Source organism: Benincasa hispida, chromosome 11 (assembly GCF_027475165.1).
Source record: "Benincasa hispida cultivar pf3 chromosome 11, pf3_genome.v1.1, whole genome shotgun sequence".
NCBI lineage: Eukaryota > Viridiplantae > Streptophyta > Magnoliopsida > Cucurbitales > Cucurbitaceae > Benincasa > Benincasa hispida.
In genome coordinates, this window is record NC_143488.1 from 87,043,161 (window position 1) to 87,067,574 (window position 24,414).

General features: G+C 34.0%; 2 protein-coding genes and 1 pseudogene across 10 annotated transcripts; 2 read left to right on the forward strand and 1 right to left on the reverse strand.

Moving 5' to 3' along the window:
- Window positions 1–2,810: 2,810 nt before the first annotated feature.
- On the forward strand, window positions 2,811–6,023 carry LOC120089953 (Pentatricopeptide repeat (PPR) superfamily protein). Of its 9 annotated transcripts, XM_090306629.1 has the most exons (4): window positions 3,232–3,371; window positions 3,466–4,462; window positions 4,600–4,736; window positions 5,553–6,023. In XM_090306629.1, the coding sequence occupies exons 2-4, from the start codon at window positions 3,467–3,469 to the stop codon at window positions 5,731–5,733; spliced, it is 1,314 nt and encodes a 437-aa protein (XP_090162755.1). In that variant the 5' UTR covers window positions 3,232–3,371; window position 3,466; the 3' UTR covers window positions 5,734–6,023. The 9 variants fall into 9 exon arrangements, 6 of the variants coding, with proteins under 6 accessions (XP_038903328.2, XP_090162753.1, XP_038903330.2 ...); XM_039047400.2 differs by having other exon boundaries at window positions 2,811–4,462; XM_090306627.1 differs by lacking the exon at window positions 5,553–6,023 and adding an exon at window positions 4,878–5,255 and having other exon boundaries at window positions 2,812–4,462.
- A 5,015-nt stretch (window positions 6,024–11,038) lies between these two features.
- LOC120091243 (amino acid transporter AVT1J-like) lies at window positions 11,039–13,714 on the reverse strand. Its single transcript, XM_039049182.2, has 3 exons — window positions 13,433–13,714; window positions 12,519–13,129; window positions 11,039–11,688 (listed from the first exon to the last, which is right to left on the reverse strand). Exons 1-3 carry the CDS (start codon window positions 13,608–13,610, stop codon window positions 11,170–11,172), a joined length of 1,308 nt encoding a protein of 435 aa, XP_038905110.1. The 5' UTR covers window positions 13,611–13,714; the 3' UTR covers window positions 11,039–11,169.
- Window positions 13,715–19,379: 5,665 nt separating this feature from the next.
- Window positions 19,380–20,156, forward strand: LOC150032997 (secreted RxLR effector protein 161 pseudogene; annotated as a pseudogene).
- Window positions 20,157–24,414: the final 4,258 nt, after the last annotated feature.

Below are 24,414 nucleotides of genomic sequence, written 5' to 3' on the forward strand. Positions count from 1 at the left end.
GAATTGAAGTACATATACTCTATTTCAAGGTCCATGACTTTTATCCATTGGTCTATATTTACATCTTTCATTGCCTATTTAAAGGTCAATGGATCCTCTAAACCATCATCAGGTATGACAACTTGAGTTTCTATAAAACCCGTGTATTGGTCAGGCTATTGAACCTCCCACTACGTCAGGTATTCTTAATTCATGAGAAGGATGTGATGGACCAGTTTCATCAACAACTCTTGTTGAAGGACTAGCTTGATCAACAACTTTTGTTGATTTATCTGTAGATTCTTTGGACATTTCATTTAATATTAGTTTACTACGAGCTTCATGATTTTTTATATGGTCTTCCTCTAAGAATGTTTCATTTGTCGATATAAGTATTTTGTCTTCTTGAGGATCATAGAATATACCACATTTTATTTCTTTGGGGTAGCCTACAAATAGGAATACTTTAGAATGTCGTTCCAATTTCTTAGGATTTTATACCAACACATGTGTTGGGCATCCTCATACTCTAGAGTGACATAAACTACCTTTACGTCCTCTCATTAACTTGTACGGTGTTTCTGAAGTCTAAACTACATATCCTTGAAAGGACTGAGGTAACTGGGCATAACTCATCATTGAATGAACCATGTCTAACAAGGTTTTATTTCTCCTTTCTGCTACATCGTTTTTTTTTTTTTTTTTGGTGTACCAGGTGTAGTAAGTTGGGATTGAATTCCATGTTTTACTAGATAGTTCTAGAATTGTAAATCCATATACTCACTACCTCAATCTGATCGAAGTGTTCTAATCTTTTACCTAATAAGTTCTCAACCTCTGTCTTATACTCTTTGAACTTTTTAATAGTTATAGACTTATGATACATCAGGTAAACATAGCCATATCTTGAATAGTCATCAATAAAACTGATGAAATACTCAAATCCACCTCGAGCTCTAACATTTATTGGACCACAAAGATCTGAATGTAGAAGCTCTAGAGGTTCTTTGGCTCTATGACCTTTTCCTAAAAAAGATCTTTTGGTCATTTTTCTTTCATGAATGACTCACAAGGAGGTAAATAATTGTCTTTTAACTGATTTAGAAGTCTATGCTTTACTAATCTCTCAATCCTGTTGAGATTTATGTGTCCAAGTCTTAAGTGCCAAAGAAAAGCATTAAGAGAAATTTTCCGTTTCTTATTTTGAGTTTCAGCTGTTTCAAACATCATTATATTTAAAATAGCTTTTGCCTCAGATAGTTTTAAAACATATGAGTTATTTTCAAGTTTAGCATAACATATTGGAACACCTCTTAAACTAATAAACACTTCATTTATATCAAAAGAAACTTTGTACATATGTTCTAATAAACATAAGATAGAAATTAAGTTCTTTTTCATATTAGGTACACAATATACATTTTCCAATAAAATGTAAGTATCTCCAAAAAAATAACTTGAGATTTCCCACGGCTTGAGCCGAAATGACTTCACCTGTTCCTACTTTAAAAGTCATCTCGTTCTCCGTTAGCTGCTCCAGGAACTAGTTTCCTAAATGAAAGTGCAAATATGATTAGTGGCGCTTGAATCCAGTATCTGGGTTAAATGAGAACTTTCCACTAAATATGTTTCAATAACAAGTAAATCAGATTTACCTTGGTTTGCCTTTTCAGCCTTCTTTTCTATAAGATATTTAGAGCAATTTCATTTCCAATGCTCATCCTCGTTGGAATGGAAATACTTTCCTTTTGCAACTTTCGTATTGCTTTTCTTAACATGAGTTATCTTCTTCCTTTTTCCCTTCTTTTTCATTTGAATACTCTTATTCTTTAAAGTGTCAGACTTCTTTTCAGAAGGTTCCGTATCATATTTCGATCCTTTCTGAAATTTCTTTTTTGGAAACAACATTTGCTTCCCTTTATTGATTTTTATTTTTCATCAATGATTGATAAGTTTGGAGTTCATTTAAAAGAGTTGTCAAATTTTATTCGTTTCAACATGTCGAACTCGATTATCCAACTATTAGCTTCCGATAAATTCAATTGCGAGGGTTACTCGAACTAAAAATCAAATATTAATACAATACAAGTTGTAGATGATTTGAGGTTCGTTTTAACAGAGGAACGCCCTCCTTTTCCCAGTTTAAATATAAATCGAAGTGTTCAGAATGCCTATGATAGATGGGTTAAGGCTAATGAAAAAGCTTGAGCCTACGTCTTAGCAAGCATATCTAATTTGCTCACTAAAAAGTATGAAACCATGGTCATTGCTAGGGAAATCATGGAGTTGTTACAGGCGATGTTTGTACCTCTAATAGAGGTCCCTTCCTTTATACGGGAATGCGTGTCCATTTGTATTCTCAATAATTCTTCTATCATTATAGACCTTAGATGACCCAAGTTATGCCAAATTATAAATATATCTGGATTCATGAACTTCAGATTCATTATTGCATACGTTTCAATTACTTGTATATGAGTATAATATAATCCAGAAGATAGAGTAGACAACTTTTCCAGTATACGTTTTTCATGTGAGACAATAAATATGATATAAAGATACTTTATATTATTCCTATTATTAGTCTCAATATGATAACTATTGCAACGTATATGTTTAAAACTCAATAGATTTATCTTTGATTGACTAGAGAACCATGCATTGTCAATTGTAAATTTTGTTCTTCTAAGTAAAATAATATTTACTTTTGAATTTGGAGAACCATTGACTTTTGCTTCCAACATTGATCAATTTGGAGAAATATTATCTATTTGTAAATATTATATGTATAGTTACACAATCTACCTAACATAGTTCTTTATTCCTCATTTTTTTAGTCATTTAACATGTGAAACCACTTCATGATTCTTCATTAAACTAAGTAATTACAATGAGATAAACTCCTAGATAGCCTCAAAATTAAATAATATGCATTGTTCCATTGATGGTTCGACTCCGGATCTCTGCCATTCATCAAATTTTCCCTCCCAGCGCCCACAATTACAATTCAAATCTCAATTTTCTCTCCAGAAAGCATCAATTCCTTTCCCTTCTCAACCTCTGTTCCTCAACGAATCACCTATTTGAAATCCACGCTCAAATCCTCGTCTCTGGCCTCCAAAATGACCCATTTCTCTCCACTGAACTCCTCCGCATCGCTGCACTATCGCCCTCCAGAAACCTCAGTTATGGACGCTCTCTCCTCTTCCATTGCCACTTTCATTCCGCCCCTTTGCCATGGAATCTCATCATCAGGGGATATGCCTCGAGCGATTCTCCACAAGAGGCCATTTGGGTATTTGGGGAAATGCGAAGACGTGGAATCAGACCCAATAACCTCACTTTCCCATTCCTTCTCAAGGCCTGTGCGACGCTCGCAACTCTCCAAGAAGGTAAGCAGTTTCATGCTGTTGCCATAAAGTGTGGTTTAGATTTAGATGTTTATGTTCGGAACACTCTGATTAATTTCTATGGGTCCTGCAAAAGAATGTCTGGTGCCCGGAAGGTGTTCGACGAAATGTCTGAAAGAACTTTAGTTTCATGGAATGCGGTTATTACAGCATGTGTTGAGAATTTTTGCTTTGATGAAGCGATTGACTTCTTTTTGCAAATGGGAAAACATGGTTTTGAGCCGGATGAGACTACAATGGTGGTTATATTATCAGCTTGTGCAGAGCTTGGTAACTTGAGCTTAGGCAGATGGGTTCATTCTCAAGTGGTGGGAAGAGGGATGGTTTTGAATGTTCAATTGGGCACTGCCTTTATCGATATGTATGCAAAATCTGGCGATGTGGGATGTGCTAGGCTTGTATTTAATTGTTTGAAACAGAGAAGCGTATGGACATGGAGTGCAATGATTTTGGGGCTAGCCCAACATGGATATGCCAATGAAGCCATTGAACTTTTCACACATATGATGAGCTCCTCTGTAGTCCCTAACTATGTGACTTTCATTGGTGTCCTATGTGCCTGCAGCCATGCCAGATTGGTGGATAAAAGCTACCACTACTTCAACATTATGGAGAGAGTTTATGGGATTAAGCCGATGATGATACATTATGGGTCAATGGTGGATGTTTTAGGCCGTGCAGGTCAAGTCAAGGAAGCTTATGAGCTCATCATGAGCATGCCTATGGAACCTGATCCTATTGTGTGGAGGACATTGCTGAGTGCATGCACTGGTCGCGACGTTGATGGCGGAGCTCAGGTTGCAGAGGAGGCAAGGAAGAGGCTGCTTGAGCTCGAGCCAAAGAGGGGCGGGAATGTGGTGATGGTTGCAAACAAGTTTGCTGAAGTTGGGATGTGGAAGCAGGCAGCAGATTGCCGTAGGGCGATGAAAGATAGAGGAATAAAAAAGATGGCTGGGGAGAGTTGCATCGAACTGGGTGGCTCTTTGCGTAAATTCTTTTCAGGATTTGATGCTTGGGCTGCTTCTGATGGCATTTACGATTTGCTTGATGGATTGAACCTGCATATGCAAATGGTAAACTTCTGATGATTGTATCTGTTTATTTAATGGTCAAAATGTACATTTGGTCATCTATGTTGGCGGACACAATGATTTAGCCTATAAATTGTTCTAACTTCTAGTTTTTAATTTTGCAATGATTTCGTCCATAGGAACTTTTAATAACTTGTAAACTTGAAGTTTTAGGAGAAGGAAGAAAACAACAAAGACTAAAGCTACGCGTCAAACTCAATCCTTGTTCAGGGGAATTGAGTTTGTTAGGGAAAGTTTTCTACATATCTTTACAATGGTATGATATTGTCCACTTTAGTTATAAATCCTCATGGTTTTTTTATAATTTTTTTGTATCACCTTTGGAGATAGTTGTCCTTACTTATATATGATGATCTTTCTCTTACTAACCAATGTGAGGTTTTGATTGGATTCCAAGGGATGTGAAGAGCTTTTGCTCAAAGGATCTTTTAGGGTTTCTGGATTTGGCCTTTCTTGCTCTGGTATGAAGCTCCTTTTATAGGTGTGAGAATGTGTGGTTGTTTCTGCAATTGAAAGAGCAAGTCTGCCTAAACTCACTCTTTAGTCAAACTTGGGAGTAGTTGGCATGAAAAGTTTGTCTTTTGTGACATGCCAGAAGTTCACAAACTCAATTTGCTGTTGCAACCTACTAGCAATGTATTTTGCTTTCAGTAGCTTTCTGGACAAGAATACACAAGCATACAAACCTTCTAGAATCTATTATTTTACTACAAATTGAGCATATTTAGCTAAACATGTTTGTAGGATGTGGAATAGATTTTTAGTTCTTACCTTATTCTGGTTTAATTTCTCATCATGGTAGGATGTGGAATAGATCGATCACAAATTGGTATAAAAAGACGTTAAAAGGTTCAAGAATTAAGCTTTATTTGGACTAAACAACTCTTGAAACCAAAAGTTATCACACCTTCCAAGCTTCGCTTAATCATTGTTCACAAGCAATTAAACCCAAAAAAGCAAGAATAAAAAATTTTAGGTAGTTGCATTGTGGCAATAATTAAGTATGTAGTAACATTTTTAAACAATTTTAAATATAACAAAATTTATTTGTGATAAACTCTATTGTTGATAGGTTTCTACCAGTGATATGGTCTATCACTAATGTTGGAAGCGTTGACGAGCCCACTCTAAGATTCTCTCTAAATCTCACAAACTTTGAAGAGAAGAAACTTGCTCTCTTACAAACCTCAAGAATACACAAGAGAAGAATATTGTTCTCTTTAAACTCAATAACTTCAATTTGCTTCCATTGATATGATTTCCTTGATTACAAATGAGGGAGATGATCCTTTTATATAGTACTCAAGAGATGTTTCCTAAAAGACAAAATAAATGAAGACATGTATGCATATCATTCATGTACTTGAACAATTATATGGATCTAGAAATTAAAAATTCATGTATTTGGAAATGTATCTAAAAATGTATTATCCATTATGTATCTAGCTTAATTTCTAACATCCCTCCTTAAGCTAGACTTCCATAACTTTGAGCTTTTTTTTCATGTCCTAAATCAAGCCTTTCTTTAATGCTTTGGTGAATATGTCTTGCAACTTGATCTTGTGTCTTGCAATACTTGATGCATACTTCTCCATCTTTGATAAGATCTCTAATGACATGATACTTGATCTTTATATGTTTACTTCTTCCATGAAAGATCGGATTCTCTGAAAATAAATAAATGGTTTATTGTCATATAACATAGTCTCTTTCTCTTGAGGACTCCTTAATTCATGTAGTACCTTTCTTAGCCAAAGTGCTTGACAACTGGTTGTAGACAAAGAAATCTATCCAGCTTCCATTGTTGATAATGCTACAACATCCTGCTTTTTTTATGCCTATGAAATTGCTCTAGAACCAATATTGAATACATATCCAAAAGTACTTTTGTAACCATCAATATTTCCTCCCCAATCACTATCACTGTAGCCAACAAGAACATTATAGAGAATCACCATCCATGTTCTTCTTATAGTGAATTCCATGATCAATAGTTCCAAGAACATATCTATGAACTCTCATTTCAATTTTCCAATGACTTCTTTTCGGTGATGCCATAAATTTGCTCAATAAACTGATTGAGAACATAAGATCAGGTCTAGTTGTAGTTAAATACACTCCCAACAAAACTTCTATAGACGGTGATATCAAAAGCTTTGCTATCATCATGCTTGCTTAGTTTTAAGCCTAGTTCCATAAGAGTACTACAGGTTGAACATTCTCCATTTTGAACTTTCCCATCATCACCTTGCTTAACTTCAACACCAAGAAAACAAGAAAATAATGAAGCAAATCCATATTAGTCATCTCAAATTCTTTCTTCATGCTTTCTTTAAACTCTTCAATCATCATGTTTGAATTTCCCGTAAAGATTAAATCATTAACATATAGACACATGTTCAAGAAATTACCATTTTTATCTTCTTTAGTGTATAGAGCATATTCGTATGGACATCTTTTGAAACCATCTTTAAAAAAAAAAATGCCGATATGACTCTACTAGGCTCTTGGTGCTTGCTTTAGCCTGTACAATGTTTTCTTCAATCGACACACTTTATTTTCTTCTCCAATCTTGACATAACCAGGGGGTTGCTTAATATATATTTCGTCCTCTAAATACTCATTTAGAAAAACTGACTTGACATCCATTTGATGTACTTTCCAATTATTTTGTGCTGCAAGGGCTAGAAGCAATTGAACAATCTCCAAGGAGTCATAGATGCAAAAACTTCTACATAATCTGCACCATACTTTTGCTTGTACCCTTTCACGATGAGTCTTGCCTTGTATTTCTCGACATCTTCATTTTGCTTCAACTTTGTTCTATAGATCCATTTGACTCTAAGAGGTTTTCAATTTGCTGGTAGTTTGACTAACTCCCATGTCTCATTTCTTCTGATTGCATCAATCTTTTGATCCATTGCATCTTTTCATTTTTCATCTTGAATTGCCTCCTCAAAATATATAGGTCAACACATGCAAATAAAGCAAAACCAACATGTTCATCGTCTAGCATTCTTCTTGAAGTATTATAGATATCATGAATACTTCTTGTCTTCCTTGGAGTAGTTTCTTCGTCACTCGTGGAGTGTGAAGATGAAGATGAAGCCACTAGCAAAGTATCTTCAAGCTCTAAGTCTCGAGCATCTTCTTTGCCATCCATGTCAACAAGTAATGGATTCTGATGTTCATTTGTTACATCCCATTTCCACAATTTTGATTCATTAAACTTGACATCTCGACTAAAAATAATTTTCTTACTCACAAGGTTGTATAATTTGTAAAGCCTTGAGTTCTCACTGTACCTAACAAAAATGGACTTTTCTAGTTTATCATCTAGGTTATCTCTTTTCTCATCTGAAATATGAGAGTAAGCAATGCACGCAAATACTCTAAAGTGACTAACTGGTGGCTTTAATTCACTCCAAGCTTCTTGAGGAGTAATACCTTGCACACTTTTAGTTGAAACTCGATTTAAGAGATAAATAACACAAGTTACTGCATCTCCTAGAAATTGATATGGAAGTTTCTTGGCCTTCAACATAGTTCTTGCAAGCTCCATTATTATTTTGTTATTTCTCTCTGCAACTCCATTTTGTTGAGGATTTCTTTGAATAGTCTTCTGATGCTTAATTCCATTTTCCTTCAGGAAATATACAAAAATAATATATTCTACTCCACGATCCAAACACAATGTTTCAATCTCATGTTACTTTCATTTTCAACTATTGCTCTGAATGTCTTGAAACATTTAAAAGTAGAGCTCTTTTCTTTTAGTAGATAAATTCATATTTTCCTACTATAATCATCAATAAATATGAGAAAATAACGATTACATCCATGTATAATAGTTCTCATGGGTCCACATAAGTTTATATGGACAAGCTCTAGAGTTCTGATGGGACACATGTGAGATAAAATGTCAAAACTCAAGTGCCCATACCGACAATGCCAAAGCCATGAATGTCTTTTACTAAAGTCTCAAAACAAACAAGCTTCTCATAGTACATTTTGATTGGAGACATTTTGTTGTAGTCATGTGTACCTTTGTCATGAGACCTCCATTCTTTGTTCTGATCTCACATATGCTATCTGTAAAGATAACATCATGTCCTTTTAGCATAAACTGCCAAACACTTAAAAGATTGTATTTGAGCCTTGAAACATAATACACATCAATGATTTTTTTTGCTCCATTCTTCTAGTCATGCTTTTAAAGATCTTTTCATCTACTCTTTGATCTTCAATTGTTTCTCCATTTGATCTTAATTGATTAATAATTAAGAGGACACGGTTGAAAAATTCTTCAATAGTTTTAGCATCTTTCATTCATATGGTACCAAATCGAGCTCGAAATGTTCGCAATCGTACTAATTTTATTTTTTCTTCTCCTTCGTACAAATTCTACAATGCATTCCATGTTATTTTAGCAGTCGAGACTCCTGATATTCTTTAAAAAATATTTTCATATACAGCTTGTAGATAAAAAAAATAATGCCTTTTTATCTTTTTTTTTTTTTGCATCTCTCAAATCACCGAGTTGCTGTTGTGAAAGACCATTTTAACTTTCTGGCTCCAAATATCCTCTACCAATAATATCTCAAAGATCTTGAGATCCATAAAGAACCTTCATTTGTTGATTCCACCAACTATAGTTTTTCCATCAAAACAAGGAAGTTGATGCTGCAACATGTTGGATGACATCTTTCAACCTTACACTCTGATACCACTTTGTTGGAAGCGTTGATGAGCCTATTCTAAGATTCACTCTACATCTCACAAACTTTGAAAAGAAGAAATTTGTTCTCTTACAAAACTCACGAACACACAAAAGAAGAATATTGTTATCTTGAAACTCAATAGCTTCAATTTGCTTCCATTGATTTGATTTCCTTGATTACAAATGAGGGAAATGATGTATAGTACTCAAGAGATGTTTCCTAAACAATTACATGTATCTAGAAATTAAAAATTTTTATATTTGGAAATGTATCTAGAAATATATTATCCATTATGTATCTAGTTTAATTTCTAATAACTAATAGACCTATACTAGTAATATGATCTATCATTGATAGATTTCGAAATCAAAATCTAGATTTTGCTATATCTATAAATACTTTGGATCTGATTGCTATATTTGTAACTGTTCAAAATTATAAACATGAAAGTAAACAAATACTTTCCATGAAGAAGTGGTAAAGGGTGCTTGAGGGAGAGGTTTCATACTCGTGCCAACACAAGTTCTAAATTTTCCAACATAAAAATTCTACTTTCTATTCTAATAACCAAAACTTTATTTAGATTATTGGAGCCTTGTTTTCTTTCTTTCACAACCGACAGTCTCTTAAAAAGCCCCTTATTTCCTTTGTTGTTGTTATGGTCGAAGACAAAGCCAGCCAATTTGTTCTTCTTTTTAAAGAAACACTTTCATAAAAGAATTTTTGCAACTTTTTAATGTCAAAATAAAATGTCGAAGAACCACAGGACCTACTATTGACTCTGTGAGCTAGTTGGAGGGACACCTCGTCTCTGTCGGCATCGGTGGTTGGCCCACCATCAAAAGCAGAGGAAGCTAACTTTTTTTTCTAAGAGGAACCTCTCTTGTCCCTTATATCATCATTTTAGAATTATAAACACTTTGTGGTGAAAGTGTCTAACTACAAACAAGAGTCATAAGACAATTTGCACACACACTTTATAAGTCAACTGTTCAAGCACAGACAAATGATGTGTGTCATGAATGACCTTGATTACTAACAACTTGAACAGGAGGATTGTTTTAGGAGCAAATGATGCACATAATGTCCCTATTGTCATAAAGAACGAAAACATTGTGGGATTGGCCAATGGCTATGATAATAAGTTGGGGGTCTTCACTAATCTTGTCTACCAACGAGGCTAAACTCGCGTAAGCAAATTAAATAAATCAAGCACAAGGGAGTGATTATATTCAAATTATTGTGTGTAAAAGAAAAGGGAAATGTGGGTTCTCATGCATTCAAAAAACTAGAGGTTGCAATATTGAACAACTAATTTAGAACATTTGCTCTTTATCTGGTAGCTGGTCAAAGCTTTTATCAGTTCTTATCCTACTTCGATATCTCTCAATCTTGCAGCTTCCTTATACATTTGTTCTATCCAACAGCTTCTTTGTAATGACAGATTCTATCTATAAAATGGGGTTGGGATATGATGAAGGTACTAGGTATATACTAACTTGATTGAGATATGTTGGTGCATACACCTACTGATATTAATTTACGTATTTTTTTGAATAAGATGTAGAGATAAGCTCTAAGTATTGTCGGTGAGGATTTTTTTCTTTTAGAGAAACAAAATGGATTACCAAAGCAGATTACTTTCTTCAATTCACTTTAAATTCTAAAAAATTTACAATCAATTAATACAAAGAATCTTGGAATATTATCTCTTTAAAAAATTGGGATCCATATTATATCTTTTATATCTTTTAAGACATAAGACGACGTCTCAACTTCTTCATTGATACCAAATCTTTTGAGATAACTAATGCATCAAAAGTTATACTTTTAAAGATTTCTTTGATAGTGAATGTTTTTCCATTATTATTTGAAGATCCTACATTAAAAATATGGAGAGACAATCTTTAAAAGATACATCAACTACTCCCGTAAAATCAAAATACTACTACATGAAGAATAAATTGATTATATCTGTCCTACAATATCTACAAGAGCTACATATGTGCCAACTACGGCCACAACAACACCTATTAATATGATACTACCTATTATCACTGTCTCGAATCCGAACGGCCTCTTGTAACTTTCCGAAATCTTCAAGTAACACACACACGGAAGTATAATCGAAGCGGTAACACTTAGAAATGCTCCGACGAGCGACATCAAAGACCCGAAAAAGGGAATTGCCAGAGCTACAATGACATTGCTGACTAACACGCTGGTACTAATTAACATAGTCAAGGGCTTTGTGTTGTAGTTCAGTGGAAAACGATTCTTAATGGCAGTGACAATTGGAAGAGTCATTAATGCATATTTACAAATGGGGTTTACTAATGTTGTGTAGATTGCAACCAATGAGCTGAGTTTTCCTGTTGGAAGATTTAAGGTTATTTGTGATTGAATGTCTGAGCCAAACATTGCGTATCCCATTACAGCCATGGAGGCATAACATAATGTGCAAACGATGAAGCAGAAAATTAGAACCTGCACGAGTAGAAAACACCCAAATTGGTCACCAAAAACTTGAAGAAAGAGCTCAAATATGTATGTTCTAGTCCCTAATGTGTTCGAATCCTTTTTATCAATTTTTTATCTCTTATGTACTGAATTCTTTCATCACCTAATGTTAAAATTAATACACAAACTGATGTTATAATTAATCAAGAAAATTGATTATGGAATGTTAAAATACTACTTGTTGAGTTGTAAACATGTGTGATAAAACGTTGTAGTCGCACTCATTTATATGCATCTTTTTTAATTATGTAATAAAAAATAATTTAACGTTTTTTAAAAAAGAAATTTGCTATGTGGCAAGATAAATGTGTGGATTACACAAACATGGATGTAGTTGGAGATAAAATCAACTATTTTTCACGTGATAATATGCATTGATAATTAATGTTCTATTTGATTTTTTGTTTTTGATAGTTGTGCTTGTATTCTTATCATTTATTTATAATGATTTCCATTTTTTTTCTAATGAAACATAAAATCCAAGTTTTTAAAAAATCATATTTTTTTTTTACCTTGACTTCAATTTTTAAAAGCATTTGAAAATTTAGAAATGAAAAAGTAATGTTTATAAGTTAATTAATGTTCAAAAATAAAAAAAGTTAAATGATTATCAAATTGGATGCAAGAGGGTAGTATATATTCTAACTATTGACATCTTCAGAAGTATTACCATTTTGAAATTATCAACGGTTAGTGATTTAATGAAAGGTTTTTTTTTAAAAAAAAAATGAAAATCATTAAGATGAAATAGAAACATAAAAAGAAATATAGGTGAGGGGAATTTGGTTTTCACTTACATTGGAGAATTGTCGTTTGTTGTTCATGGAACTGTACAAGGTTGGGAAAACCGGATGTGCACAGTAACAAAACGCAAATAAGCTGATGGAATTTGGAATCCCTTTCCAGTTTATGAGAGTTGTTCCTTTGTGTTGGAATCCAATTCCATCAAAGGCACCACACCAGAAAACGGACCCGATGATGGCAACCGACGCGAGAACCCCGCTCGCCGACACGAAAGAGAGAAGACTCATGTTGTCAAGCCAAACTGACGGCAAGATAATGAGGGCAACGACCAAAACAAAGAATGCTTGGCCCGCGACTCTAAAGCCAAGCAGTTCGAACCCGATGTTGGGGAACATGTTGTTCAAGTTATCGCCTTCAAGAATTAGAAATCCTGTGGCAACCAAGTACAGCTCCACATACATGAAAACTGATACTATTATCTTCCCATTGTTTCCAAATGCAAGCTCTCCAACCTCTGGATAGGTTCTTATATCAGATTTTGCATCCATGCATCGTTGGATTAGCAGCCCGGTGTAGAACGTCGCCAGGGCGATGACAAATAGGAGTATTAGGCTTAGCCATCCGCCCGACGCGAGGGCGTAGGGAACGGATAGAATTCCAACTCCTGCAACATAGATACAACCATGTAATCATTAGCATAATGTATAACAAATCAACACAAATATTAAGCATTCAACACCCCGACCTGATTCATGTTATCCAAAAGCTTTACACTTAGTTTTGGATAACATGTGATGTCTGAACCACACAAAATCAAACAACAAAAAGCAGCCATATCTTTTTAAACAAATTCTTGGGAAAAAAATATATATTCTAACAATGTTGTCAAGTATCATCATATAATACATAAATAAATAATTAAATAAAAGAAAGATAAATCATATCAATTATGTTTTGCGAGTAGAACCTGATAGAGTATTGAGGAGGTTGAAAGATGTTTGTAAAAAGGATGTGTTTTGGGAATTGCAAGAATTTTGAATATTATTTGATTCAACTTTCTCCAAAGTCGATATTTCACTCTCAAACTTTTCTCCAACCAAGAGAGGTACCCTCAAAAATGAATCTATGAACATCTTCACCTTCATTTTTGTGTTACAAAAAGAAGAAAAAAAAAAAAACACAGGCTTCCAACAAAACTCAACTCAAATTGCCAAAGAAAGAAATATTTTTAGGTAGGGAGTGAGATGAGCAAAGTGTTTGAGTTTCGTCTTCCTTAAATAGTGGGAAAAACATATGTTCTGAATATTAAGACGAGTCATTTAAGATTGTTGGATGCTTTTTGTTGACTTGGATAACTTAAGCATTGAACATGCGGGCCAAATTTGTCACCAAAAACATGTGTGGAAACAGAAAAAAAACATGGGACCAAATGTTCAATTGATATTTAATATTAATTGGATGTGATCAATTTCAATTTCAAAAAGTGCCAAATGTTACAAGCACTCGGTTTTGATTACGTACGGAAGATTGAGAGTTGAATAAAAAATTAGTTAAATAACTTTGTACTTTGTTTCAAAAGTACCTCTAGCCTTTTAAAAATTTCAATAGTATTCTTACATTTTAAAAAAAGTTTTTAAAAAAATACACTTATTGTTAACCTCTCGTTTTAAAAATACTTTTGAACTTTAAAATAGTTACGTCAGTATTATAGGGTAATTATTTTAAATAGTAAAACTGATGAAAAATATTTTCAAGTATAACAAAATATCATTGTCTATCGCAATCTGTCACTAATAGACACTGATGTTTTATTATATTTGTAAAGAAGTTGGTTTATTTTTCTTTATTTTAATACAACCATTTAATTTATTTATTAATAATTTGTTACAATTAGTGTATAGTATAAAGAGGAATTTAAGAAGTTTAACTAAATTTGTACCAACTCACCATTTGAAATACATAAACCAACTAAAACTAAATTAAGTACCCTAAACAATCAATTTTTTTTTTTTTTTTTTACTTAATTTCAACTTACAAAATCATCTAACCATTTGATTTTTGAAATTTTAGATTTTAAAAATTAAGTCTATAAGTACCTCTTTCATCTCTAATTTTTTTAATTTTTCTGAAATTTGAAATAAGACTGAATTCAATTATTTTACTTTAAAAAAAGACACAATTTTTTGAAAAATTTAGAGACAGTAAAGACATATACAATTACAATCCAGAGTTATTTTCAAATATAGAAAAATGAACCTAAATATTTATAAAATATAGCAAAATTTTATAACTATCAATGATAGATGCTGATAAATATTGATAGAAGCCTATCAACGTCTATAATTGATAGTTCTAAAATTTTGTTATATCTTGTAAATATTTTAACAATATTACCCTTTGAAGTAATTTTCCTAAAATGAAACTATTTTTTTTTTCCACATGCAGCTCATCTTCTCTTGTAAGCGTGTTCCTCGTTACATGTTTTATTGAAAGACAGGAAATTTGTTGTGTGGTGGAAAGGAAAAGTAAATAAATAATTGTGGTACCATTTTTGCTAAAGTAACAATATATCCCTCAATCACAATCACAACATATCATCCATATTCGTTGTGTGGATCGTTTAATTATCACAAGTTTAATTGTCCTTAAACGTTTTTATTTATGTTTAATACATTTGTAAACTTTTATAAATTTTCAATTAAACTTTTAATTGCTAACAGTTCACTAAACTAAAAAAAAAAAATTGTCAAGTTCCTATACTAATCTTGGGTGTAATAAGTCCACTCATGTTCAATTATTTTTAAAGTCAACAAATAAAAATACTATTATATCTAATACGGTATTAAATTTTTAATTCAAGTCAAGTAAGTTCGTAAAGTTTTAAGAAGTAAAATAGGTAAATGACTTAATAGACATAAAATTGAAAATTTACGGACTTTATCAGACACAAGATCAAAAGAGAGTTGAGACATAATGACATAAACTTAAAAATTTTTGTTTTCTTTTAGTATAATGGGATCTAAGAAATTCAAATTATAGGTCTCTTGGTCATTAACATATCTCTATATCAGTTGAATAATGTCTCGTCATAAATGTCAAAGTTGAGAAATAAAGCTTGAAATTTAACATTTAATCTATCAATTATGACATAACTTTTATAATTTATAATAATTATATGTTTAAACTTTATTAATATAGTAGATAAGAATATAGTAGTCTTTGTAGGATTAAGTTTAGAATAATTGTAATGGTGGCAAACTAAGACTTACTATTTTTTATATACAAATTTTTAAAAAGATTTACAAATATAGCAAATCTTTAAAATGATATTTTTATTATTCTTTTTTCACTCTCTATTTCTTCTCATTTTTAAAAATAGAATTGATTATATTTAGTTTCTTGTTGCTAGTCTTTAGAGTTGCTATTCTTTGTGCTAGTCTTGTGCTATTTGTTTTGGGTGGTTAGTTTGTTATTTATGGTGTACTTTGAGCCTATAAAAGGTCTAATTGGAATGAAATTCAAGTACTGTAGTTTTATATCACTTTCTCTCTTTTATTAGTTCTCTCCATTCTTTTCTATCAGTGGTATCAGAGTCCGGTTGTGACATCTTTTTTCTTAGCCATTAAACCAACTCTCATTCCTTTATCTTCTACAATAGCTAGCAAGCATAGAAAATGGCCTCAAACCACTATGTGCAACCAACAATTCCCTGCTTTGACGGTCATTATGATCATTGGAGCATGTTGATGGAGAATTTCTTACGATCCAAAGAGTACTGGACCATTGTTGAAACAAGAGTGAATGAACCTGCTGCTAGAGTTGTCTTGTCAAAAGCTGACCAAAAGAAGCTAGAGGAACGAAAATTGAAGGATCTCAAGGCAAAGAATTATTTATTCCAAGCCATTGATCGTGCCATCTTGGAGACCATTTTGCAAAAGGATACATCAAATTTAGGACTCCATAAAGAAAAAATGTCAAGGCAAAACGAGGGTGAAAAGACAGCAGCTCCAAGCTCTTCACAAAGAGATCGAGATTCTTAAAATGAAGCAAGGTGAGTCAGTGGATAGGTATTTCTCACGGACCTTGACTATAGTAAACAAGATACGTATCCATGGAGAGAAGATTGAAGATGTAGCTGTGGTTGAGAAGATTCTTCGGTTGATGGATTCTAAACTTGCATATGTGGTTTGTTCAATTGAGGAATCTAAAGATATTGATACATTATCAATTGATGAATTACAAAGTTCTTTACTTGTGCATGAGTAGAGAATGACGTCAAATACAGGTCCAACCAAAGAACAAGCTCTGAAAAATTCAACTCATGGTGAAAACTCTACAGGGAGAGGATCAAATAGAGGACGTGGTCGAGGTCGTGGAAGGTGGCAAGGAAGAGGACGAGGTGGTGGACATGATCCACACAAGCAAACATCCAAAAACAACTCGAGACTTGATAAGTCCAACATTCAATGTTATCATTGCCAAAAGTTTGGTCATTACAAGTCTGAATGCACAACCAACTTCAACCATGAAAAAGGAGAGCAATCTAATTTTATAGAGGAAAAGGAGCAAGAAACTCTATTGATGACGTGCCACCACAACGAGGAGCTTGGAACTAACATATGGTGTATAGACACTAGTTGCAGCAATCATATGTGTAGTAACAAGTCTCTCTTTTCTCATTTGGATGAAAGTTATCATTCTACTGTGACATTTGGTGATAATTCTAAAGTAAATGTTGTGGGTAAATGAAATATTCAAATTAAGATTAAAAAAAAAAAGGCAATGTTGAAATCATATCAAATGTGTTTTATATTCCTGATTTGAGAAGCAATTTACTGAGTGTTGGACAGCTACAAGAGAAGGGTTATGTCACAACTATCAAAGAAGGCGCCTGTGAGATATATGATCCAAGAAGAGGATTGATAGCTCGTGTTGAAATGGCCTCGAACAGGCTGTTCCCACTCAAACTATAAGGTTTGGAGTTATGTTTCAAGACTAATGTAGATCAAGACCCCATATGGTTTTGGCATTTGCGATATGGTCACTTGAATTTTAAAGGTTTGCAAGTCCTTTCTCAAAAGCAAATGGTGGTTGGCCTTCCTTAAATTTTTCCTTCCACGAAAGTATGTGAAAATTGTGTTGTTGGCAAACAACATCATGAGAGCTTTCCAAAAGGCAAAGCATGGAAAACACATAAATCCATGAAGTTGATACATTCTGACATATGTGGCCCATTAAACCCAGTATCAAATGGGAAGAAAAAATATTTTATTTATTTCATTGACGATTTTTCCAAAAAAGTTTTGGGTGTATTTCTTGCAGGAAAAGTCTGAAGCATTCTCAATTTTCAAGAGCTTTAAAGCGGTTGTTGAAAATGAAATTGAGAGAAAAAGAAAAACCTTTCGAACGGATCGTGGAGGAGAATACATGTCACAAGAATTTGTAAATTTTTGTGCTCGGCATGGAATTCAACACCAGTTGACAACAGCCTACACACCTCAACAAAATGGTGTTTCCGAAAGAAAAACCGTACTATCCTCAACATGGTTCGAAGTATGATTGCAAATGGGAGAGTTCCAAAGAAATTCTAGCCAGAAGCAGTAAATTGGGGTGTTCATGTTTTGAATCGAAGTCACTTTTTCGGTGAAAAACATAACTCCTCAAGAAGATTGGGATGGGCGTAAACCATCAGTTGATCACTTTAAAGTGTTCGGGTGCATTGCATATGCACACATTCCTGACGAGAAGAGAAGGAAGATAGATGAAAAAGGTAAAAAATGTGTCTTTCTTGGCATTAGTGAGCAATCAAAGGCTTACAAACTGTTCAATCCAATCACAGGTAAAATTGTAATTATCCGAGATGTTATATTTGATGAACTAAACACTTGGAATTGGACAAAAGATACTCCAGAGCAACAAACAGTACCTGTGAATTTTGAAAACAGTGATGAATCTTTGACACCTCAACTTGAAAATCCAGTACAACATTCAATTGAGCTTGAGGCTACTAAGTCTCAAATAGGATGTGCAAGTTCTTCAAGATCACAATGAGTTAAAAGAAGACCGACATGGATGGAAGATTATGTGGTTAGTGGTGATCTTTCTGATGAGGCATTTGTCCATTATGCTTTATTATCAGAATGTGATCCATTAATTTTTGAAGAAGCTGTCAAATATATAAAATGGAAGCAGGCCATGGATGAAGAGATTAAGTCGATTGAGGAAAAAAAAATAAACTTGGGAGCTATCAAAACTTCCTAAAGGGCAAAAATCCATTGGTATTAAATGGGTTTACAAGACGAAGCTGAATAAAGATGGCCAAGTAGATAAATACAAGGCTCGTCTTGTTGCAAAGGGGTACAAGCAACAAATTGGCATTGGCTACAATGAAGGTTTTGCTCTGGTTGTAAGACATGATACGATTCAAATGGTGTTAGCATTGACAGTACAACGCAATTGGAAAATTCTTCAAATGGACGTGAAATCAGCCTTTCTGCATGGCGACTTGAATAAAGAAGTTTACATAGATCAACCCCCTGGATATGTTCGACAGAATAATGCAAGAAAGGTATATCGCTTGAAGAAGGCTTTGTATAGATTGAAGCAAGCTCCTAGGGCTTAGTACAGTCGAATTGAGGCCTACTTTATTAAAGTTGGATTTGAAAAATGTCCATATGAACATATTCTCTTTATTAAATGCCGACATCCAAACAAGATTTTGATAGTATGTTTGTATGTAGATGATTTGATTTACATGAGAAATGACTCGATTATGTTTGAAGATTTCAAGCAGTCCATGATGGCAGAGTTTGAAATGACAGATCTAGGGACGATGCATTATTTTCTTGGCATTAAAGGTAATACAATCAGTAGGGGAAATTTTCATCAATTAGAAGAAATATGCACTGGAGATCATGGACAGGTTTCAAATGGAGAATTGCAACTCAGCCACAAGTCCAGTTGAACCCAATTTGAAGCTCGCAAATGACCATGAAGGAAAGAAGGTCAACAATACTCTCTATAAGCAAATGGTTGGAAGCTTGATGTACTTAACAGCTACAAGGCCTGATATTATGTATGCTGTAAGTTTAATTGGCAAGTTTATGGAATCTCCAACTGAGCTTCATCTCCTTGCTACCAAAAGAATCTTACGTTACTTAAAAAGGACTCCTGGTCTTGGCATACTTTATCAACAAGGAGAAAAATCAAACCTTGTTGGTTTTAGCGATGGTGATTATGCAGAAGATTTAAATGATAGAAAGAGTATTTCAGTGTATGTTTTCATGCTTGGTTCAGGAGCTATCTCATGGTCTTCCAAGAAACAGCCAATTGTCACATTATCTATCACTGAAGCTGAACTTGTAGCAGCAACATCATATGCATGTCAAGCCATTTGGTTGAGGAACATTCTTGAGAATTTGCATTATAAGCGAGAAGAAACATCTATCATTCATTGTGATAACACATCAACAATCAAGCTTTCAAGGAATCTTGTCTTACATGGACGAAGCAAACACATTGATGTAAGATACCAGTACTTGAGGGATCTTACAAATGATGGAATTATCAATCTAAGTTACTGTAAAAGTGAAGATCAAGTGGCATATATTTTAACCAAGCCTCTCAAATTAACAACATTTGTGAAGCTTCGAAGCTTACTTGGGGTGGTTTGCTCTACTACTTTAAACTAAATACTAAATTGCATAGTTTTAGTTTAAGGGAGGGCGTTAAAAATAGAATTGATTATATTTAGTTTCTTGTTGCTAGTCTTTAGGGTTGCTATTCTTTGTGTTAGTCTTGTGCTATTTGTTTTGGGTGGTTGGTTTGTTATTTATGGTGTACTTTGAGTCTATAGAAGGTCTAATTGGAATGAAATTCAAGTATTGGAGTTTTATATCACTTCCTCTCTTTTATTAATTCTCTACATTATTTTCTATCACTTATCTCCCTATTTATCCTGCATTTTCCCCCCATTTTCTTCTCATTTTCTTATCGTGTTCTCCATTATTTTTTCTTTTTTTTTCCTATTTCTTTTGTCATATTTTGCATTCTTTTCGTTTCCTTTTTTCCCTTTTTCTTCTATTTCCTTGTCGTGTTCTCCGTTCTTTTTTTCTTTTTTTGTTTCGATTTCTTCTCCTCTCCCGTCGTGTTCTCCATTCCTTTTTCTTTTTTCTTTCTTTTTTCATTGTTAATTTTGATTTATATCTTCATTATTTTTCACTGTTAATTAATTGAGGAAGCTAGGTTTGATTTGTACAAGCCCCTTAATACCGAGCCAATGGTTAAATTTGATTATTAAAATGGGACATTATATAAATACCAAACAGAAATGGAACCGAAAGAAACTAATTTTTTCCTCAATTTTTGAAATTTGAGTCCTTTTATAGAAATAAAATGAGAAATGAGAACCTTATCAAATAAGTCAATTTTTTTTACAGGACTTTAAAAATATGAAGTTTATCAACAATAAACTTCTATCACTAATAGCCTTAATATTAGTGATAGATTTAGTCTATCAATGATAGGGTTTCTATCATTGATGGCTATGTGAAATAATTATATAACTTAGGTAGATATGGGTGATATCTATGTATCGGTGATATCAATTATCAATGATATCAATGATATAATTTAGATAGATCATATCAATGTTATCGAACTTATGTCAATGATAGAAGTCTATTAGTGATAAAATCTATCATTAATTAATAGCCATGATAAAAAAATTTCCAGTAATAGCCATTGATAGCTTTAGGTGTTAATATTTCATAATTGATAGTCACTAATGAAAGTCTATCAGTGATATCCAATAATATTTTCTATCATCGATAGCTTAATCTTTGGTGATTTTCTTTCAAAGTTAATAACCACTTATAGAATTCTATCATTAATAACCAACTTAGTGAATTTAATTAATAAAGTTGAACTTTGAACTAAAGTGTAAGTGGAATACCTAGAAGTTTTCACTAATAACATGTTATCAATGATACAAGTTAACAATAATAGCATGTTATTTGATGTAAAAAGGATTGACATAAGTTATCTTCGATATCATGTTACTAGTGATAGAAGTTATCACTGCTAACCATGATATAATTGATATGAGTGATATTGATAATAGAACTTAGGTGATATCCATATATCAATGATATCAATGATGTTACTTAGATAGATATCGATGCTATCAAGGACATTAGAGATATCGGTGTTATGACTGAGGTTAATATTAGTGATAGTCGCTTATAAACTTCTTATAACTGATAGACTTCTATCACTTATTATAGCTTTATGTGTTAATCTTTAGAAGTTGGTAGTTTCCCTTCATAGTTGATAGCTACCGATTGAAAGTCTATAAGCCACTGATAGAAAGTCTATTAGTGAAAGCCACTAATAACCATTGATAATCAAAGATTCATAATCAATCATCATCATAAACAGAGAAACCAACGCGAGATGAAGCATAAGTGGAAAGTGTTCTCAGCAACTCAGCTGATAACTACTGATAGCTAATTAAAGTTGATAGCCACTAATCGAAGTCCATCAGTGATAGCAACAAAATAGCTTTTAAGTGTTAATTTTTAAAAATTGATAGTCATTGATAAAAGTCCATTAGCGTTAATTTTTCAAAATGGATAGCTTTTAATTGTTAATTTCTCAAAATTGATAATCACTAATAGAAGTCTATCAGTGATAGCCACTGATAGCTTTAAGTATTAATTTTTCAAAATAATAACTGATGACGGGAAGAAATACATGTCATCTTAGGCCTTTTATTTAGAATTATGAGGATTGTTAAGTGAAATATGCGTTGAATATATTAGGAATTCATGAGAAAATGAGTTTGCGTCGTTCGACATTAAGAATCTTGGCTAACCCACTATTATGCGTTATTATGTGTTCAATTGTCTATCTTTGTAGTTAACGCAGGAAGCGGACACATACGCGGAAGCTGGGCTATCGCAAAGACAGCTGCATGTGAGGAATTTCTCCATCACAAAGGCGAATGCATACGTCCGACGCATGGATGTTGCGGCCATCAACTGCATGCGTCCATCACATAGAAGTTGCGAACGTCAAGCAAATGCGGTCATCGCTGAAAAGTTGCGGCCATCGAGTGAATGCGGTCATCGCAAGAAGATTGTGGCTACATGACGATAATCATAAGAGAGGGATGAACGAAAGGTTTGTGAAATGCAACATGATCGCATACCTCGAGAGAATCAAAAGATGATGTTGACATTTCACCTACCACGCCGTTAGCAGCAGAGATTAAAAAAAGGACCATTGTGCCGCGAATGTCAGAATCAGAGCAGGTCTATTAATGCTGTCGGCGATGAAGCTTTATAAATATAGGTCACTGAGCAAAATTTCAAACCATCCAAGTTTCTACCTTCGGGTGGATCATTGTGATCCAGACGAACGCGTGAGAAGAAAGCTTGAGAGTTCTTCATCTCCTTCATCCATTCCGAGTGACGATCGGAGCCTTCTCTGGAGTTAGAGCTCGAGAGAGTTTGCTCCACCACCCTTCCATGGCACCACCGGCGGCCTTAACACACATCTGCTGGAAGCAAGACATTGCTTCCTGCTGGTTCTTTCATTTTCTCTTCTTTCCTTATATTGTATTGTATTACATTTTGGCTTAAGAAATTAATACATTTTGTGATCAGTGCATTTTTATATTTCCTTCGATTCCATCTCCATCTCCCTTTACTTAGCATCCTTAACTTTCATTGCATCACTTAGTGAGACTGTTAGAGCATCACATACTTAATCATGTGGCATAGGAATATGAAGCATGTAGCAAACCACCGGGAGGTATGTGTTGCGTGAGTGTTGTGAGAAAACCTTTTTTGCTTAGTGTGAAGCTATAGCAACGCTTGTCTATAAGCAGACGCAATGCTTGTCTATGAGTAAAGTCAGCAACACCTAACTGCCCGAGAATTAAGCAATATAAGCAAGTGTTCACTAGAGATAGGAATAATCTTATGTCAACCAGGCTTTTGTTGTTACCTTGTCTTATGTATGCATCTATCACACTTTTAGAGTTACTCGAGAGAAAGTCTAAAGAAAGAATCTAAGACTTGAGAGAGTTAGGTTAGAATTGAGGCTTGAGAGAGCTAGATTGAGATCGCATAAGCAAGAATGGAGACTTGGGAATAAGTTCCGTTTGCTATTACACTTCACGTGCATTTGCGTCGAGCGTGTATGGCATGATCGCATTAGTTTGCGTTGGCTGGTATTGCCCTTGCGGTCAAGCTTAGGATTGCGATGAAGACATCCTCACATTTTATCTATTTTTCTATGCATTTACTACGCGACAACAGTTGTCGTGTCTCTACCTCTCAGTCATATTCCCACTACTTTGTCTGTTAGTTATGAGTAGGAGTAGTTTATAGGTTACAACCCCCATCATTCTTTTATTTATCTGCTGAAAACACATCACCGCATGCATTTAGCTACAAGTCCCTGCGATCGACCTCGAATCACCTGAGAAACTTGCGCTCTCGTTATACTTGGCGAGAGCGTAAGAAAACTTATGACAGGAACGCATGGTCTTCACATATTGCATGGTCCAACACATGACCACCGACGCATGAGAACCAACGCATAACCTAAGATATGCATCGCATAATTGCATTTACACTAATTTACGTCATCAAGTTTTTGGCGCCGTTGCCGGGGACTTGGCAGCTGATAGTTTGTTGAGTTTTGTGTTCGCAGACAACCTTTTTATCTTGGGAGTATTGCAGCTTGTGCGGCCAAGTTGCAACTAATATTGAAGTGTAGGTAATGCGCTGAAAGCCAGTATTTACCCCAAGATAGAAGGGCAATCAGTCGCATGAGTTGAAGGTAATTCCATACGCGTGGTGAACAATCTGCGCCCAACAATTGTCGGAAGTTCCAATGGTCAAGGCAAGCTTCTTGACCTAAGCAGTTGAGAGCAATCTC